Source organism: Amaranthus tricolor, chromosome 7 (assembly GCF_026212465.1).
Source record: "Amaranthus tricolor cultivar Red isolate AtriRed21 chromosome 7, ASM2621246v1, whole genome shotgun sequence".
Taxonomy (NCBI): domain Eukaryota; kingdom Viridiplantae; phylum Streptophyta; class Magnoliopsida; order Caryophyllales; family Amaranthaceae; genus Amaranthus; species Amaranthus tricolor.
In genome coordinates, this window is record NC_080053.1 from 18645784 (window position 1) to 18667107 (window position 21324).

At 35.1% G+C, this 21324-nt stretch overlaps 2 protein-coding genes across 2 annotated transcripts; both read left to right on the forward strand.

Moving 5' to 3' along the window:
• Positions 1-4508: 4508 nt before the first annotated feature.
• On the forward strand, positions 4509-14989 carry LOC130818584 (uncharacterized). The gene is made up of 2 exons (XM_057684748.1): positions 4509-4542; positions 14367-14989. Exons 1-2 carry the CDS (start codon positions 4509-4511, stop codon positions 14987-14989), a joined length of 657 nt encoding a protein of 218 aa, XP_057540731.1.
• A 534-nt stretch (positions 14990-15523) lies between these two features.
• On the forward strand, positions 15524-17139 carry LOC130817908 (protein RETICULATA-RELATED 3, chloroplastic-like). Its single transcript, XM_057683875.1, has one exon. It carries the CDS (start codon positions 15677-15679, stop codon positions 16721-16723), a length of 1047 nt encoding a protein of 348 aa, XP_057539858.1. The 5' UTR covers positions 15524-15676; the 3' UTR covers positions 16724-17139.
• Positions 17140-21324: the final 4185 nt, after the last annotated feature.

A 21324-nucleotide genomic window follows, 5' to 3' on the forward strand; every position in this document is an offset into this window, starting at 1 on the left:
TTTTTGCCAATTAACAATAATAAATAAATGCAACAAATTAATTTTAGTATATTAACTAAAAATAATAAAAATCAGAATTTATTAGTTAACGTTGGCTGACTTTAGTTTAGGAACAGTGCGCTGTCTCTAAAATCCAGTTTTGCTAGAACATCCAACCTGGGAACAATAGACTTCTTTTCTCCATTTTACATCCCAAGTGATATACTCTTCAAACATCTCTTAAATCCTTTTGACACGTACTTTTCCATGAACTAAGCCATAGGTACTATCAACGATCACAATTATAATCGGATATCGACCTGCACACAATCTCAAAAAAAACATATTTGTTTAAATAAAGTGTAGTCATCATCAAAACTCAAGAGGTCCAACAAATTCCCCCTTTTTGATGATGACAAACTTTTAAACAAACTTAAAACAGAATAGAGTAAACCAATGTTGAAGAGCATGTTAGAGATTAAAACAACTCTTCTTAACTTAGTAAATATAATTTACCAAGCATATCATGAATTAAATTACTCTAAAATAAACACAACAAAACTCATACATTTTCAACATAGACCATAAGCAGTGGTTCCAGTATAATTTGGAGCATACAATCATAGCTCAAAAGTGAATAGATAAGCAAAACAGTTCATCGTGATCATAAGCATTAGAGCATCAATCTTGATCATAAGCATCAGAGCATCAATCTTTAACAAAAGGTGTTAACTATATACTGACAATAGATTAACTATGACAATAGATTAACTATACTTTGACAATCACAGCAAAAAAGCAGCCAAGCAATGAGCAAGCAATAAACAATCATCAGATCATGAATCATAAACCTTAATCCTAATGTCCAACATAATAGATTTAATCAGAGCTAAGCATACAAGCATTATTTAAGTTTGTGTCAAATATTTCCCCTTTTGACATCATTCAAAAAGAATTGGAGCAATCAAACCGCAGCACTAAGCATATAGTCATAGTCAAAGAGAGAATAAGGATGCACAAAGGAAAAAGCAGTAACAATGAATGCAAACAAGATCAGCTATGATTAATCGTCACAGATAGTTAGTAGCATAAAAGAAAACGTAGTTCATAGTATGAATTAGACAAACAGTACCCTAGCTGGTACAATTCAAAAACAAGAAAAGATTGTTTGATGATAGTGATGGTTGCAACAAATAAGAAGATATTGAAAAGCTATCAGGAAGAATTAGGACGTAGGAGCTTCATCATCTATATATTCTGTTTCCACCTCCACAGTATCCAATTTTGCACCCAGACGAGCCTCCATTTGAGTCATCTAGTCAGTTAGTGAGGCTAAGGAAACACGAACTTCATCTTGAAATTTAAAGAAGCGATCCTGCAATTCATCAAGTTTGAGGAGAATGGAGTATAAAGGAGTTGTAGGAACTGTTGTCTGGTCAAAGCCTTGGTGTGGAGATGTGTGAACAGGTGGTGGTGAAGTTGGTATTGGTGATGGTGGTGGTGATGGGAAATGATGGGATGATGGAGTGGTTGGCTTTGATGAGGGGAAATGACTTGGTTCAGCCCCAGAGTCATCATCAAGATCAACTACAGGTCTTTTCCCTTTGGCAGCAAGCCTTCTGCTCTTCCTTGAGGTTGAGCAAGACTGCTTCTGTAATACCCCAGATTTAGCTTGAAAAAAGATTAATAGACTACTCATAACAACAAGGTGCATCTTCTTTTCTTGGGAGCCCATTTGCTAAGAACTCCACAGTTAAGCGTGCTTGGTGGGGAGCAATCTTAGGATGGGTGACCTCCTGGGAAGTTTTCCCGGGTGCGCACGAGTGAGGCCAAAGTGCGCTGGAAAGACTTGTGTTGATTTGTGGGGCTAGTTTACACTCTCCAAGAGTAGTCACCAGCGGTCCGAGGGGTCGGGGTGTTACAGCTTCATAGTAGGCACAGATACCTCCTCCTTGCAGACACCAATGTCCTCCTTCTCCTTATCAGAAAGAACAGTCTCCTGTTCCTTATCTCTATATCCTTTCTTCTCCTGTTCCTCCATTTCAACCTCTCCCTTTTCGGTTTCCTTCTCATTATCAGAATTAACATTGATTGTTTCAACAACGTTCTCAAGGGTCCCATTCTCATTTAATTTAAGGTGTAAGTTATTTAAGCACTTGGCACCTATCATATTGTTCGGACCCATGGGAAAGTTTTGTCCTTCAAGTGGAACACCCATCTTCCTAAAAATCTAAGTCAGTAAACCTCCATATCCAATTACACAACCTTTAGAAATGCATTCACTTAAGTGAGAGATCATCAAAGAGGGAAAATTGATTTTAATATTGTTAGCCATGCAGTAAATTAGGTTGCATCTCGTAAACTTACTTCACTGCGTTTGGAATTTTGCGGCAAAACAAATCTACGTGCAATGTTATACAACAATTTGTGTAAAGGGGACAGTGCATTATGGCTGACCTTCCCTCTTTTTTCCGTGATCCCTAAAAATTTCCAAACATCCTTTTCATCTATTTCAAAGAAAGTTATTTTTGATCCAACATAATAAACATCAAATCCATTTGCGGGCACACCTAGCCATTCTCCCAATTTCTAACTATTGAACTCTATTTTAACTTCCTTAACAGAACTCGAACAAACACCATAATTAAGCAAAAAATTCGAGACAAACTCACGCATCAGTTTTGAGTATAATGGATTGCAGCAATAGTCTGCGATCAAAGATTCCCAAGACTGAGTCTGTAATATAGTGTGTAACTGAGGAAAAAAGGTTGAATCATACCATTTTTTGTCTAAACCAAACCCAACCATCATTTCTTTTGACACTTCTTCAGCGTTTAAGTGAACATCGACTTTTGCCTTCTTTGCTGAAGATGATTTCTTTGAAGTAGACGGTCTTTTTCTCTTGTTCCTTGCTTGCCTTTTAGAGCCACCAGGAGTGTCCTGCTGTTCTTTTGAAGATGACTCTTGAGCAGTTAATAAAGGTGTTGGGTGGATAATTCTTAAAGGCTTGGGTTGTTTCATTTTGGGTGTACGGCTCTTGGTTCTCATGGTGATTTGATGAGATGGTGGAGTGAAATTTTGCAGAAAATGTGAGAAGATGAAGATGATTTTGGGATTCAGAGTTGATTGCGTTTGAGGATGAAGAATTTAGGGCTTGACGTGTGAGAGTGTATATAATGAATGTGAGGGGACGTGTGTTTAGGTGATTTATGTTCCTTATTTAATTCGCGCATATGAACTCAAAATGTGAAATGGAAACAGACGGATTTTAGTGAAGAACTATGATGATTTAACTCCCGCTATTTTAATGGAAATTGCTGGGTAAACGTATGTAAATATATTTTATGAAAATAAAATAAATGAAAATTTTATGCTACTACAGTCTGATCAAATTAAACATGCAATCATAAGAGCATTCACAGTATATGCTTTCAAATAGTGCGTACCTGATCCTTTCGATAATCGATTTTTCAATCAAGATTTTGTGGTTGATCGACCTTTTCAATTTTCTTTCTGTCTTTAAGGATCACATATGTCACTCACTTCAATGCAGCTTCATCATGCGAAGTTCCAATCTCATTTTCTCATGTTGTTCCCTTGGAAGCGGTTTAGTCATGATATCTGCTATTTGCTCGTTGGTGTTTACATGCTTTAAAATAATATTTTTATTTTCAACATTATCCTTAAGAAAATGATGCCTAATGTGGATGTGTTTTACTCGTGAATGATGCACTGGATCTTTAGATATGCATATGGCACTGGTATTATCACATAAATAGGAACACATTCAAACTTAATACCAAAATTTCTTAGCTGCTGTTTTATCCAAAGCATTTGGGAACAGCAAGCTGCTGCTGCTACGTATTCAGCTTCGGCAGTAGATAATGCAACAGTGTTTTGTTTCTTGGAATTCCATGAAACTAAACATGAGCCAAGAAATTGTACCATACCTGGTGTACTTTTTCTATTAACTAGATCACCTGCATAATCTGCATCACTAAAACCTTTCAAATCATAGACATCACTTTTAGGGTAAAATAAGAACAAGTCATCTGTTCTCTTCAAATATCTTAAAATTCGTTTAACTGCAGTGAGATGTGATTCTTTAGGATTGGATTGAAATCTAGCACATAAACCAACACTAAAAGCAATATCGGGTCTACTAGCAGTTAGATATAATAAAGAGCCAATCATGCCTCTATAATTGTTGGTTTTAGCATTATTTAAGCCATATTTCTTGAGAAGTTCTTTTATATATTTTTGTTGGTGAATAAAGATATACAATGCATCTATTCAGAGACGAAATGGTCCCCGAGATTGAGACCTCGGATAATGAGCATCGTAGTTATGACAGCGAAGAGGATCAAATTGTGAGATACGAGCGTATGGCTGAAGATGCTCCACCGATTGACAATGATTTTGTGACTGAAGACGCCCCACAATGGATGCTCCCACTACCAGTAAGAAAAGAAAAGGGTGAGGTCCTACGAAAAACCTCAAAGTCACAGAACCCATGCATTTGGAATATAATGCATTGGGTTAACCCTGCGGAAAATGGCATAGGCAATATGGAAAACAAGTGGGTCTATGTATCCGCAAGCTTTTCATATTGCACGCATGGAACGAGGTTCTAGAGGGTTTGAAGAACTCTCGATGGAATGATACTGTGGTAAGCAACTTTACTATTTTTACTCATTTAGTTTCATTTTAAAATTAATTTGATTGACAGGAATAAATATAAATTTTTTTGTAAAATCTTTTCCACATCGAGAGCGATGAGGACAAGAAGAATGTGTTTCTTTCAGCTGTTGCTGAAAGATTCAGAGATTTCAAATCCAAGCTAGTAACTGGCTGTATTACGAAGAGGCTTGCCCGTACGACCAAAAAGGTCAAAATGGGAAACGAAGGTGGAGAGCAATCACCATCGAAGATGCCCTACGAAATATGGGGTCACATATCGAAGAGGGATTGGGAGGCCTTTGTTGCCAAAAGAACAACTCCCATAGAAGTTGTAAGTATTTCATATTATATTATAGTTTACCAATTTGAATTTACTTCTTTTGATTCAGTCATTAAACTAATACATGACATTCGATTTCTATTGATTAATTAGGAAAAGCGTGGTAAAGCTTTTGATTCTGCAAGCAAAAGGAAGTTTTACCATCGCTTGGGCCAGAAAACGTACGATGAGGTCCGAAAAGAGTGGGTGGATGCGGGTTTATACCCCAATCAAAGTTCATCCACGCCCTCATCTACGACTACCTCTGATCCGTGAATACTCCCTCTGGAGATCGGGTGCGTGATTGGTATTGCGGGCTTCATTCCCCAGATGCAAGTGGTAAATTTACCATTAATGATTCGGGAACGAAGAAGGTTGCTGATACTGTGGTGAGTTTTGAAATTATTAAGTATATTCTTGATTTGTTTTGTTTTCTTTGGCTTTGATATACTTATGCTAATTGCTATATATGTCACTTTTTATTTGAACAGATGGGCTGGAAGGAAAAAGAAGCTACGGGGTAGTTCACCCCAAGAGGCAATGTTGACGCATTGCATATGGTCTTAGGGAAAGACCACAATGGGCGCGTAGTCGGAAAAGGAGGCGTCCGCGTGGGGTTACAGAAGGCATTCGGCAAAGAGTGTGTTGGTACTCAATCCCGAACGGCGCTGCGGGATGAAGTAGAAACCCTCCGAGCGGAGATTACGAAGGATGTTCTCGCCAAGCTGGCCGCCGTGTTGTAGAAGATGGGAGCACTTATTGTTGACTTGGCAAACCTGATTGTCGAGAATCAGGAAAGTCAACATGGGGATCCTAACGCTTCGGTCGAGCCAACACCCGAGCCCATTACCCCCGTAGCACCCCAACTCATTACTAATACCCCTGAAGGGGAAAACCCCACACTGGAGAATATAAACTCCGTTGCTCAAAATCCGGAGCCAATTCCAGAGCCAGTGCTACAGGTACATAGTTTTTAAATATATAAGCACTTATTAATTTAAACTGCAACGCGTTTTAATATTTTATTATGATGCTTATTATACTAAACGACACAATTTTCAGGAGGCGACTCCTTGTTCTCTTTTGCTGCCTCAGTTAGGTGTTGCTAGTGATGGCGACTTAACTGTGGTTGCATATGGTGTGGCCCAGCCAAACAAAGAGGGCCAAACAGTGCATTCAATGCCTGTTACAAGTGGCCACATCAGTGTGGCCGTGGAAACTATTGTAAAGGGGTTTGAAGATTTCTCACTCCTGGTTCCAATGCCACCATGGAGCCTTGAGAAACTCTCACACGCTCTAGGTAGTTTCATCACATGGCCATATGCTTGGGTTCGATTCACTAACATGGTAAGAATCATTTGTACCTTATTTTTTTTTATTTTTTAAATTGCATGCTCACACTAATTTAATTGTATAAATTGAAATAGCAAAAGAGTCCAATGGGATCTTGGAGAGAGGTCGGTTCCTCAGCAAAGGTGTCGACTGGGTCAAAGTCGATGCCAAGCACTCCAATTTTGACTGATGAGGAGCTAAAAGATCTCTCTCAAGATTGCAAATGGCGGCATTATTGTGCATCTCGCATAAGTGAGGAGGACCCACGCAATCTGAACCTGCTGAAGGAGCAATACTGCTTTTTAGAGAGCCCGTTTATAATTATTGGTCCTAGTGACATCGGGCAATTTTTGAGAGGAGCGATGCTGAACGTAGCTCTTTTTCATGTCTACATGAGGTGATGTTCATTATCTTACAAGTTAGGCATTGTTGTTTAATTGTTTTAATAACTGAATTACTAACAAAATTTTCTTATTTGTGAGCCTAGTGCGGCTTACGAGGAGCTAAATTCTTGCGAACCTCCAATAAAAATTGGATGGTTTTGTCCAGAGTCGATTTGGGGTAGTAAATGTGTAAATGATCCAGATGACGTCAGAGCATACATTCAGACTGCATTGACTAATTCCCTTGCATCTAAACACACGTTCATTCTGGCTCCATATATGGAAGAGTAAGTTTTATTTTTTAAATTGAACTAATCTTTTGATTTTTAAAGTCACCTAATCTTTAATTTGTTGATTTTAAATTTGCGTTTGTAGTTTTCATTGGATACTTTTGGTCATATGTCCTTTAACGAACACTGTGCACGTCTTCGACTCATTACAAAAACCTCAAAGCCCGCCTCGTAACACAAAATTCAAAGCGTTGTTGAATGCGTACGTAATATTATTTATTTTACCAAGTTGATTTAATTAAGTGTTATATAGATATATAAATAGTATTACTTTTCCCATGTGTTTCAGCACAATGAAAAAAGTGCGTGGACAAATGGGATCTACATCCAGAGCCACATTTCCAAAATGGACAGCAATAAAGGTACAAAAATTTGATTTTATGCGTTTTTAACCGTTTTTGGCACTTTCGTGCATAAAGTAGCTCAAACTTCGTTTGTTTTGCACGAAACTTGGCACACAACACTATTTGGTATATATTATTGTGTTGAAGTTGTTAGAATTCAAAATCATAGTTATATGCTAGAAATTACGAGTGAAGTTGCGATTTTATGTGTTTTTAAGCGTTTTTGTCAATTTCGCGCGTAAAGTAGCTCAAACTTGGTTTTTTATGCACGAAACTTGGCACACAACACTATTTGGTATATATTATTGTGTTGAAGTTGTTATAATTGAAAATCGTAGTCATATGTTAGAAATTACGTGTTAAGTTGCCATTTTATGCGTTTTTAACCGTTTTTAACACTTTTGCGCATAAAGTAGCTCAAACTTGGTTTTGATGCGAAACCGGGGCTGATTAAGGCCTTGGTTATGCAAGGATTAATGTTGTGCGGAATCTTTGATTAATGACACAGACAAAAACTACAGATCATGAAAAGAACACGAAACAACCACAAACACTTAGACAATTCTGAACTAGCAAATTGTCGAGCAGCCCTCCTTCAGCTCAGCTTCTAGGAGTCCACGGGGATTGTTAGAATGGTTTAAGGACCTTGATAGCTAGATCCAAGTATCGAGATTCCATTTCCACTTTAGCCTAAGTCATGGATGCATAGGTTTAGTCTCCACGTGTCGTGCACGGTGGTCTGGTCACTAGTTTGCTGCTGTGTCGTGAGGTCTGTATGCAGCCTTGTGTGCAGCCCTCCTTCAGCTCAACTTCTAGGAGTCCACGGGGATTGTTAGAATTGTTTAAGGACCTTGATAGCTAGATCCAAGTACCGAGATTCCATTTTCACTTTAGCCTAGGTCCTGGATGCATAGGTTTAGTCTCCACGTGTCGTGCAAGGTTGTCTAAACACTAGTTTGCTGCTGTGTCGTCAGGTCTGTATGCAGCCTTGTGTGGGCTCCTTTGGTATCTTCATTTCATACAACCACATTTGTATCAGATTTGCACGAAACTGGGCAAACAACACTCTTTGGTATGTATTATTGTGTTGAAGTTTTTAGAATTGAAAATCATAGTCATATGCTAGAAATTACGTGTTAAGTTGCGATTTTATGCGTTTTTAAGCGTTTTTGTCAATTTCGCGCGTAAAGTAGCTCGAACTTGGTTTGTTATGCACGAAACTTGGCACACAACACTATTTGGTATATATTATTGTGTTGAAGTTGTTAGAATTGAAAATCATAGTCATATGCTAGAAATTACGTGTTAAGTTGCGATTTTATGCGTTTTTAACCGTTTTTGGCACTTTCGCGCGTAAAGTAGCTCAAACTTTGTTTGTTTTGCACGAAACTTGGCACACAACACTATTTGGTATATATTAATGTGTTGAAGTTTTTAGAATTGAAAATCGTAGTCATATGCTAGAAATTATGTGTTAAGTTGTCATTTTATGCGTTTTTAACCGTTTTTAACACTTTTGCGCATAAAGTAGCTCAAACTTGGTTTTGATGTGAAACCAGGGCTGATTAAGGCGTTGGTTATGCAAGGATTAATGTTTCGCGAAAGCTTTTATTAATGACACAGACAAAAACTACAAATGATCATGAAAAGAACACGAAATAACCACAAACATGTAACATCTCGGAATAACTCGGGTCGTACGAAAAGAGAAAATGACCTTTTAAAAACGAGATAAGTATTATCCGAGTCAAACCGGGATGTTAGAAGGCAGTTTAAACGGGTTTGAAGTTAAGGAAAGCTTGCGGACCGAGTTCTATTAGTGTTATTATAAACTACTAGATATAAGAAATTCTTAGCAGCGGATAAGAACGAAAGTTAAATCAACTTATTTGAGAACGAAAATCGCCTCATAAAACCAAATGTTCTTTAAACTTAATTTAGAAGTTCTTATCAAGACTTCTATATCCTAACAATTTATTTCTTCAAGGGTCAATCCTCACTCCCCAGACCTGCAACTTAACTTACTGCTAGTCATTGCCCAGATAGGAAACAACATCATCGCAGGGTCGTTAAGACCAAAAGTACACGTCAGCAAACGTCGCATACCAAATAAATAATAAAACAAGAGAAAGTTTTAATTTATTAGCTGACAATTCACAGAACCGTACGCTTCGAACATGCTTACTAAGAATATTTATTTTCATGTAAAAGTTAGTCAGCCATACTGCTGTACTATCCAGCCATACTGCCGGTACACTTCAAACTCCATAAGTGAGACAATACATTAGGGGGAGCTAACCCCTAAGCAAGCCTCTACCATAGACACTCGCCATACTTCGGTGCCTATGGTTAAGTATGCATACCCCCGCGGTGGCTCATAATGCCCCCATATATCGCGAGTAATTCATCTCCACCGATTGACGTCATACTACGTCCACTTTAAGGTTAGTGAGGTCATACTACCTCTGCTTATCAAAACAACGTATAAACATTATTGATTCGAAAGATAACATTATCAGTACTATATATCCATGCTTTACTTTTGTATACCCTTATTATATGATACATCGGACTAATGCGAAAAACGCTGCGTGTACATACCTTAAGCAAGATAACCAACTCACAAGCGTCTTAATCAATTCCCGGTCACGAATCGACTTCCTACAAGGTTCAATCGTATTCGGGAAATAAGCACACATACACATTTTCCTCAAATCATCCATAACACACATATACAACCACATCCATACCTAGAACACTACACACAACATGAACATCCATCACATACTATAACATGGCATATACACAAAACCGGACAGCCTATACAACCTGTCCAGAAACTCAACTTAAAACTGTCAAACTGAAAATCCGACTTCACCGTTGCGTCCGGAAGGCGTCAAAACCCCAGGGTACCAATTTTCATAATTTATAACATAGTATAAGTATTTTTAACTTAATTTCAAAGCCAAAAAATGTTCCAAAAACACATTTTTTTCACCATTTTCAAAACCTACGGGATTTCATTTTTTTATCACAAAAATATAAATTTCAATCCTTTATTTCCTATTAAATCTAAACAATAAAATTTACATAATTTTCATGAACACATACAAAATAAATTTTAATTAATTATATATATTTTTTTTTCTCAAAAATAATTCTTTTTACACAAATGTACACACACAAACACATCACATATATACATGTATATTTCTCTACCAACATTATAAATCCCTTCTAGTAATCAATAAAAATAAATAAATAAATTCCTAACACCACATACATTTTTTTTTTATATGAGCAACCATTCTTTTTTTTTTTATGTATATACATATATATATATATATTTTTTTCAATCATTCATCAATCAATTCTTCACACACATGTAAACATATCTAAACCCTAAAAACCATACATTAATTTAGATAGAAAAACATCATACTTTCACACATGAATTTTAAATCATGAACAATCATAAACTATAAAATAACACACACATAAAAATCATAGAAATTTAAATTAAAACTTAAAAATAAAACTAGGTTAAGAATTACTCACAATTGCTCAAGAACAACACCAAAATTGATGAACCAAATTGGAGGATTTAGGCGTGAGAATTAGGGAGTTTTTGGGAGTGTTTTCTTTACTTGCAAGGTTTTAAAATGAAGGATGTAAAGCAAGGAATTAATTAAGGGATTATGGGATTTTATTGATGATAATTGTCTTAACCATTCATTTGCCAAAATGGAAGTTACAATCTTCCCCAAATCTTCCCTATGGCCGGCCACCCTATCAAATTCCCTCTTTTTAATTTTTTTTTTTTTTGAAATTAAAGATAGATTAGGAAAAAGATTTGGACTTAAAATGGTTTTTATTGCCTTAAAAGTTGAAATCTCATGATTTAACCTACTAACAAAATAAATAATTTAATATAATTTAATAAATAATATATTCTTCAAAAAAAAAATAATAATAATATTACTAGTAAATCATTTAATATATCGGAAAAATATCGGGGTGTTACAAAACACTTAGACAATTCTGATCTAGCAAACTGTCGATAGGGGTGAAAGTTCGGTCTACGGTTTGGACTTTCATCTAAACCAAATCGAACCATATTTTATTCGGTCTCCATATTTTTAGACCAACACCAAACCAAATTAGTTTCTAGACCGAACCGAACCGAACCGCCAGACCAAATTTTTTTGAACCGAATATCTATTATATGATAACTTGCTTTCAGGAATTTGCTTTGCTTTTCCTGTGTTGGTATTATATGATAATTGTTGGTATTTGGTAATAATCATATATTATTACACAGCCTGTGTTGGTAACTTGGTATTTGGTAATAAGGGTTTTTGTTTTAGGTTTTAAAATTACGGTCTTACCCTTAATATTTCAGTGTTCGGTATAGTAATGCGGTTTTCGGTTTTTAAAAATTCCAAACCTAATTATTTCGGTTTTTAAATTTACAAACCTAATCCAAACCAAATTTTAAAAATCACCAAACCATATTTGTTATTCGGTTTGGTCTGGTTGGGATTGCGGTTTTAATCCGAATAAGTTTCACCCCTAACTGTCGAGCAGCCCTCCTTCAGCTCAGCTTCTAGGAGTCCACGGGGATTGTTAGAATGGTTTACGGACCTTGATAGCTAGATCCAAGTACCGAGATTCCATTTCCACTTTAGCCTAGGTCCTGGATGCATAGGTTTAGTCTCCACGTGTCGTGCAAGGTGGTCTCGTCACTAGTTTGGTGCTGTGTCGTGAGGTCTGTATGCAGCCTTGTGTGCAGCCCTCCTTCATCTCAGCTTCTAGGAGTCCACGGGGATTGTTAGAATGGTTTAAGGACCTTGATAGCTAGATCCAAGTACCGAGATTCCATTTCCAATTTAGCCTAGGTCCTGGATGCATAGGTTTAGTCTCCACGTGTCGTGCAAGGTGGTCTGGTCACTAGTTTGCTGCTGTGTCGTGAGGTCTGTATGCAGCCTTGTGTGGGCTCCTTTGGTATCTTTATTTCATACAACCACACTTGTATCAGATTTGCTAGAAATTATTGGTATATATTATTGTGTTGAAGTGGATAGAATTGAAAATCATAGTCATATGCTAGAAATTAAGTGTTAAGTTGCGATTTTATGCGTTTTTAAGCGTTTTTGTCAATTTCGCGCGTAAAGTAGCTCAAACTTGGTTTCTTATGCACGAAACATGGCACACAACACTATTTGGTATATATTATTGTGTTGAAGTTGTTAGAATTGAAAATCATAGTCATATGCTAGAAATTACGTGTTAAGTTGCGATTTTATGCGTTTTTAAGCATTTTTGGCACTTTTGCGCGTAAAGTAGCTCAAACTTGGTTTGTTATGCACGAAACTTGGCACACAACACTATTTGGTATATATTATTGTGTTGAAGTGGTTAGAATTTAAAATTATAGTCTTATGCTAGAAATTACGTGTTAAGTTGCGATCTTATGCGTTTTTAACCGTTTTTGGCACTTTTGCGCGTAAAGTAGCTCAAACTTGGTTTGTTTTGCACGAAACTTGGCACAAAATACTATTTGGTATATATTAATGTGTTTAAATGGTTAGAATTGAAAATCGTAGTCATATGCTAGAAATTACGTGTTAAGTTGCCATTTTATGCGTTTTTAACCGTTTTTGACACTAACATCTATTTTCTCTTAGTGCTTTTGACAACCTTCTTCTTCCGTTGAATGCGGCTACTACTACGCGCTGAAGTATATGGACGATAAATTAAAATCCGTGAAGGAGTTTGGAGTCGAAAATATAGATGTCGTAAGTATTTGTTACGTTCTTAATTAAATAATTATTGGTAAAATCTAATGTTTATATATTAATCTTTTATTTTTATATTATATTATAGGTTTTAAACGACATTCCGAGGGAAACACGCCCTTTGAGAAGTGGAGAGATGCGCGAATTAAAAGACAAGATTGCCGCGTATCTTGTTAATATTTGTCCTTGATAAATTGTAATTAGTATAGATTATTTTTTATAATTTAATGTATATTATATATATACATATATATATATATATATATATATATATATATATATATATATATATATATATATATATATATATATATATATATATATATATATATAATATATACATATATATATAATATATACATATATATATAATATATACATATATATATAATATATACATATATATATAATATATATACATATATATATAATATATATACATATATATATAATATATATACATATATATATAATATATATACATATATATATATATATATATATATATATATATATATATATATATATATATATATATATATATACATATATATATATATATATATAGATACATACATATATATATATATACATACATATATATATATATATATATATATATATATATATATATATATATATATATATATATATATATATATATATATATATATGTATATATATGTATATATATATATATATATATATATATATATATATATATATATATACATATATAATATGTACGTACATAATATTATATTATATATACGAGTGACAGTTTATTATTACAAAGAGATTATTGTTGATTATCTGTGATTATCATTGGATTAATCACTGTTGTTACATTGTATTATTATTGGATTATTATAAGGATAAAACGGAAAAAGAAAAAAAAAATAGAAGTATTTGCTGCGTCAGGGGCAAAACCGCAGCAAATAATGCCCCACTTATTTGTTTTGGTTTTGTCTCTGACCGCAGCAAATACCCCTCCTTATTTGTTGCGGTTTTGTGTTGACCGCAGCAAATAATGCCCTTATTCGCTGCGGTTTTTAACAACAGCATTTAAAGTAGGACATTTGCTGCTATCACTATTGCTGGGGCCCAAAACCGCAGCAAAAAATGGCCAAAAAACCGCAGCAAACGAGGTTTTTTCCACTAGTCTAGAACAACGACTGTAATCTTAGAACCCGTTACTTCTAGAGATTTATGGATTTGACATGCTTTTTTTGGAACACCAGGATCTTGCAACGGCATAAATGTACTCCAGCGTTCGCCGGTTTTTGACGACCTTCTCAACGGTCGAGCTCCACAAGTCCAGTTCGACGTGAATGGAAATACCTACAACAAAGGGTACTATCTCACAGATGGAATTTATCCAAAATGGGCAACCTTTATTGATGCTATAACCGCTCCCCAAACCCATAAACAAAGGTTGTTCACTCAACGTCAAGAAAGTGCACGAAAGGATGTTGAATGTGCCTTTGGTGTACTACAAGCTCGATTTGCAATGATTCGAAAACCTACTTTAGCATGGAGTGTGCCAATGCTATGGAAAATTATGATGACATGTATCATTATCTACAATATGATTGTGGAAGACGAGTGCGATACTTATGTTGATTATAAAGATCCACAAGAGTTCGCTCAAGAACAACCTGGAAATGTAGCAGGATCATCAAGCTTAAATGGTATAACATTTTCTGTCACTCCCGGACGATATGATAATCGTAATTTTACGACACTCTTACCTACAAGAGAAGAGATTGGTGATAGACATATAGATATGTCTTTAAAGAGTGATTTGGTAGAGCATATGCGGGAAAAAGTTTGGAAACTCCTATGCAGACTAATTTTGGAATAGAAAAACGTAGTGGTATTTTTTTTTTAAATTCTATATTTTTCCGAACATTTAATTAATATATGTACTTTGTTTTTTTAAGTTATCAAATATGAAATTATGAATATTTTTTTGTGGGTTGCAAGACTAATAATCCGCAAATTAATTAATTATACAAAAATTGAGTAAATAATATTTATCATTCAATAATTACACAAATTATAATTATTAAATTTAAATAGGAAATAGAATGTGTCGTGGAATATATGTGAGTAGGAGAGAAGAGGTGAAAAGAGGATGTAAGAGTATACCTTTGGATGTTGCATAAAATAAAGGAATAGAATGAGGAAGAGAATGTAAATAGTGAAAAATGATGTGGAGTTAAGAGAAAATAATGTGTCAAATGAAAAAAAAAAAAAAGATAAAATTGTGAAGAGGATATATTTGTCCTTTTTATTGTTCATGCTCTAAGACCATTAATTTGTATTATTATTACATAATTCACCTCTCAAATGCTTGTGATTTTCTTAAAGAAAAAGATAAAACCTTCATTATAAATTATTTTTATAAAGCTTTTCTTCAACATTTTCCGATTCCCTGGCCCCTGCCCATTATAGATCTGAAGATCTCCCTTCTTTTCACCTAAATATCTCTCCGCTCTTCACATACCTCTTTCTGCCGCCATTAACAACCCTTTTCAAATTTTCGTCAATGGCGTCTTCCATGGCTTCTCATCTCCATTATTCCCACACTCATCATCTCCCGTTCTCTCCTCTTTCTCCAAATCGCATCATTTCATTTAATTCAATCTCTTTCCCTTCAAATCAAAACCTTAATCTCAAATTAAATTCCACTTTCAATCATAATCTCAACCTATGCTTCTCTTCCAATGGAGACGGTGGTGCAGGATTCATTGGCGGAAACAGCGGGGGAGGTGGCGATGGCGGAGATTCATCCTCTAATTCCGATAAAAACGATGGAAACTCATCATTTTGGGAAAATCTTGGGTTTATCGGAATGTTCATAAAAGGATGGAAATCTAGGGTTTCAGCAGATCCACAGTTTCCGTTCAAAGTGTTGATGGAAGAATTAGTTGGCGTTACATCATGCGTGATTGGAGACATGGCATCAAGACCTAATTTCGGATTAAACGAACTCGATTTTGTTTTTTCTACTTTAGTTGTTGGATCTATTCTCAATTTTGTCCTTATGTATCTTTTAGCACCAACTGCATCCATGGCTTCTTCTTCACTTCCATCAATTTTCGCAGGTTGTCCGCAAAGCCATATGTTTGAACCCGGATCATTTGGGCTTATGGCCCGTTGTGGTACCTTTGTTTACAAAGGGGCTTTGTTTGCTGCTGTTGGATTTGCTGCTGGGCTTGTTGGTACTGCAATCTCGAATGGGTTAATTACAATGAGAAAGAAAATGGACCCGGATTTCAAAACCCCGAATAAACCACCTCCTACATTGCTAAATGCTGTTACATGGGCACTTCATATGGGTTTGAGTAGTAATTTTAGGTACCAAACATTGAATGGGGTTGAGTTTTTGCTTGCTAAGGCTACACCCCCTGCTGTGTTTAAGTCATCCGTGGTGGTTTTAAGGTGTTTAAACAATGTACTTGGTGGAATGTCATTTGTGATTTTGGCCCGATTGACAGGTTCTCAGAGTGTTAAATCAGAGGCCCCGGTTGAGGCTGACACGGCTGTTGGGTTGGTGGAAGGAAAGGAGAAGTTGGTTGATCAGTCGTCGTAAAATGATGGTTTTGATAAGAGGTGGCCCATCAGCGGTTTAGGCTGGAATTGAACCGCTATCGGCTACCTCTAATGATGATCATTGTTAAATTGTGGATTGTTGATGGAATTGTTGATAAATGATTGCATCTTTTGTGATCGAATAGGGAAGAACATGATGACAAATGCTAGTGATATGCTTTGTTTTGAGTTGCCATTTGAGTATGAGTATGAGTATGAGTATGAATCAAAGAGAGTTTAGGGTAGTTTTATGATGGATTTGTGTGAGCAAGAATAAGTGTACTACTTAGTGGCTAGTAGTAGTACTATTGTACAAGTTTAGAGAGCTTGTATTTTCATGTAGAGGATTTTAGTATCTAATCGTATGTATTACAATAATCACTATTTTCAATTTCGTAATTTCATTTAGCTGAAAAATTGTGGTATTTTTTTTATTGAAAGAAAAAAAATTTGTGGTAATTGATTGAAGTTTGTTGATGTTTGTTTGGCGGACAAAAAAAGTCCGGAAAAGGATGCTCCTTACCAACCCCATTATCTCAAAACAAAAAAAAAAAAAAAAAAAAAAAAAAAATCCTTACCAACCCCGTTCAAGCTTCAACTTCAAATTTGTCTGTTTTGTGGTATTATTAGTAGCTTAACAGTTTGTAAATTTTCTTGTACTCCCTGATGTGGTTAGCTTGCATGGGACTTTAGCCTGTTATGAGATGTTGACTGACTGCTCAGACGGTCGGTATCCACTATCTCCTTTGTCTCAAGGAAATACCCCAAATACAAATGCATCACACTAATAAATAAGATAAAAATGAAAACCTTGCAAAATTTTCTAAAAATCTTAACAAGGGAAAATTTCCCACCATCCAAACACAAATAGAAGCTTGATACTTGTTCTAATAAAAATTCTTTAATTTTTTAAATAGGTGTTTTTTTATTAGTATTTAAAAATGTTCATGAAATTTTATACTCTATTATTAGATACACATTTTACTATATTTTAACATACTTTTTATTTTTTTAAAAAAAATTCTACATAAATTAGTATTTAGTAAATGGTGAGAAAGCTTTTTAGTTTTCTCATTGTTTGGATGAATTTTTTATGTCAAAAATTTCCATACAAAAATATCATGTGGATGAGCAAGAAAATCTAAAAAGAGATTGGTGAGGAAACTTTTTCTTTCACTCCTCACCGATGAGAGTATTCTAAAAACCCATCATATCAAATTCTTCCACATAAAAATGATTTGTCAATATTACTCCCTCCTATTCTACCCATTAGTTTTATTTATGTTTCCCACATACATGTCTAGAGCGGGTTTGAAACGGGTCTAGCGGATCTGAGTATTTAATGGGTCCAGATAGAGGGTTTTGTGTCGAGTTTGATTCCGAAGACCCTTAACCCATACCCAGACCCAGATCCATTTATTTTTTTGGGCTATCTAGAGATTCATTCTTTTTCTCTAGGGGGTTCTGAAAAAGTAAAGGTCCATCCTCTAAAAAGGAGGATAATCTCCTTATTAAAGGTAACCTTATTGCTCTTGAAGTTATTTTATCTCAAAATCCAAAGCTCCTACTAGGGATAAGGTTGCTTAAATTATCGATCCCAATTAATTTCCTTCCTAGGGGGACTAACCATAAGTTGTTGAGGAGACTCTTCATGAGTCTATTGCCCAGTAAGGAGCCGGAGAATAATCTAGTATATATATCTCACTCTTGAAGGATATTTCAAGATGTGCCTTTTTAGAGGAATCTTTAATTACGCATATATTTGTATTATTGTTAGTCATTTTGTGTTTATTTTGGAAGATTTATGCGACTTTACTCATTTTTGTTTTTTATACTAATTTATTGAAGTTTTGATCATATCTAGCATAATTCTTATGATGTTGCTGAATATGGAGTTTGGTAGGGTGATTTTACTAGATTGAGGATTGAAAGCAAAAGTGCTAAAGAGTGTTAATATGCCAAAATTTAGAGATAGAAATATGATACATGTTCACCAATTTATCAGAACCCTTGATAGAATAATCGTATTGATGCAAGACTAGTGGCATTGAAAACTAGACTTTAAGTGCCTTTTAACAATGTTGTATATTATATGCTTAATTCCAACATCCGAGCAAGAAATTGCGATCGTTTGAAGTTCGCTAGTGTAGAGACAGCAATGAGTCCCCGCTTTTTCTTTGGAGGTGCAATTTGGTGCAACATATGGGCAATAAGTCATTGTTGCATTTTTTTCTTTTCTTTTTTATCAGCCCCTCTTATCTTTTATTATTTTCTTTAAGTTAGTTTTATTTTATAACCTAATCAACCATTATTCCTCTTATCTCAGTTTTAGTTCTACTATTAGTTTTATTAGCTTTAATTCTGCATTGTTGAACCTAGATTAAATATGAATCTTCAATTTACAATTAAGAATTTGTTGGTCCTTTTCCTTAAATATTGCTTATTTAAAAAAAATTCCCAGTTTGCATTAAAGGGAAAATTATTTCCCTGAATACGATCCACGTAGGACAAGCAGTCAACCCCCTTTTTTTTCCTTTTATTTTTTAATAAAACCGCTCACTCAAATGACGGTTTTGTTTGACTTACACCATGAAACCGCCACTTGAAATGGCGACTTATTAAAATGGTCAAAAAAAAGTCTTAAGTGAACTGCCACTTCAAGTAGCGGTTAATGCTGCTTCACACCCCATCTCCAAATGTTCTTGCTTGCTGTTCGACATTCGAGTAACATACAAAAAAAAATTTTTCACTCGCAAATCTCAATCACTAACATACTTACTTACATATTCACTCAATTGCTTCCAATCATCTACATTTAATTCTTAGTTCTTGATTACTTCTCCATTTCTTCGTCAATTAAAGGTAAGCATTAACCCTATTTTTTTTCAAGTTTGCAATTTTATTTTTATGATTATGATTGTACATGTTGTTTGTAATGAATTATTAGTTGTAGTTTTATGTTAATTTACTTAGTTTAAGCTTAGTTTTATGTTTTTATAGTTCAATTACATTATGTAGTTTGTATGCACATAAAGTGTTTATTGAAATGTTTTAATGAGAAGTTATAATTTAATAGTTTTATAGTTTGATTTAATGTGTCTAGTATATATTTATGTTATTAGTTTTGTTGTAATTGAATTGACACATCCTATTAGAGTTTTTATACTTCAAGTAATTCAATCAATGATACGCATTGATATTTCACTTATTCATGCTTGTAGACTAAAAGTGTGTGTTGTATCATATTAGTAACATGCTTGTATGTGCAGAACACGGATCATTATTCTGTTATTGAGTATTGGGGTGGAGAAATTAGTCATAAGGGAGTTGATATGGTGTATAATGGAGCATTGAATGCAGTTATATATGTTTATCCATCGTCAACATACGACTTTTGAGGTGTTTCTTAGCAAAGTGTATGATGTTATTGGTTATGATCGCAACTCTTATGAATTAAAAATGGAGATGAAATATCCGGTGACTGGGAAAAATGTGTTAGTCTTGGTTAAGAATGATGAAAGCATAAGTGCTCTTGCTTATGCATCACAAGCCCTTGGAACGGCAATAGAGGTTTATGTCGAAATGGTTGCAAATTTGGATAATGCGAGGGAAGTCATAGCCAGCATGGAAATTTCAGAATGAGGTCCTAGTGTACGCTATGATACATTCACAGAAATGTTAACAAACCCAAATTACGTAATGAGCATTTAGATGAGTTTTCTTCTCCATCTCATTCACGTGCCATTGGTTGTGGTGCAATGAACACTTTCTCCACGACTCACTTGGGTAGGCATAATGCCAACGAGGTTGACTCTTTAGATCAGGACGATGAGCATACTGATTCTGATTCAGAGGAGGATGATGAAAAAAGAGAAGCTCTAGATGCAGCGATTAGAGATGGTGCTCCATCTCAAGACTGGCTTAGAATTGATGAGGTTGATCAAAGATTGATTGATGCATGGATGACCTAGAATAATGATAACTCCATGACTGAAAATGGTGACTTTAGGATAGGGCAAGAGTTTAACTCGTCACCTTAAGAAGAATGTTAAAGCATGGGCAATATCTAACAATAGAAACTTCCGTGTAATTGAGTCGGAGCCTTCAAGGTATGTTATACAATGTACTAATGCGGAGGAGAAAGGTTGTGAATGGAGGATGCGAGCTATCATGACCGCCACTGGATCATTTAAGATTGTGCGATATAAGGGTCATAAACAAGATTGTTCAGGATATTACAGTGATGACCATCCTCTCCTTACTTCTGATTTTGTTGCTGATCTCATCGTGGATATGATAAGAGTTGATCTAGCTTTCAAGGTGAAGTCAATTGTTAATTTTGTTAACACTAAATACGGATTCGTTATAACAAACAAGAGAGCTTATTGGCCAAAAACAACGCTATAACCAAAGTCTTTGTGGATTGGGATAAGTCTTTTACAGAGCTTCCAAGGTATATGCAGGCGTTAATGCAATCTAATGGAGGAACAGTGGTGCATTGGAAAGTCCAACCAACAATGGATCCTACCAGAGTTATTTTTCAGAGAATTTTTTGGGCTTTCAGACCATCAATTAAGGGTTTTCCCTACCGTCGACCCCTTA

What these genes read in the sequence shown, in the direction of transcription:
- LOC130818584 (XM_057684748.1), top strand. Translation starts at nt 4,509, where the DNA reads ATGCATTGGGTTAACCCTGCGGAAAATGGCATAG. An exon ending in CCCTGCGGAAAATGGCATAG is followed by an intron (nt 4,543 to 14,366) that starts GCAATATGGAAA and finishes TTGGAACACCAG; the next exon opens with GATCTTGCAACGGCATAAAT.
- LOC130817908 (XM_057683875.1), top strand. Translation starts at nt 15,677, where the DNA reads ATGGCGTCTTCCATGGCTTCTCATCTCCATTATTCCCACACTCATCAT.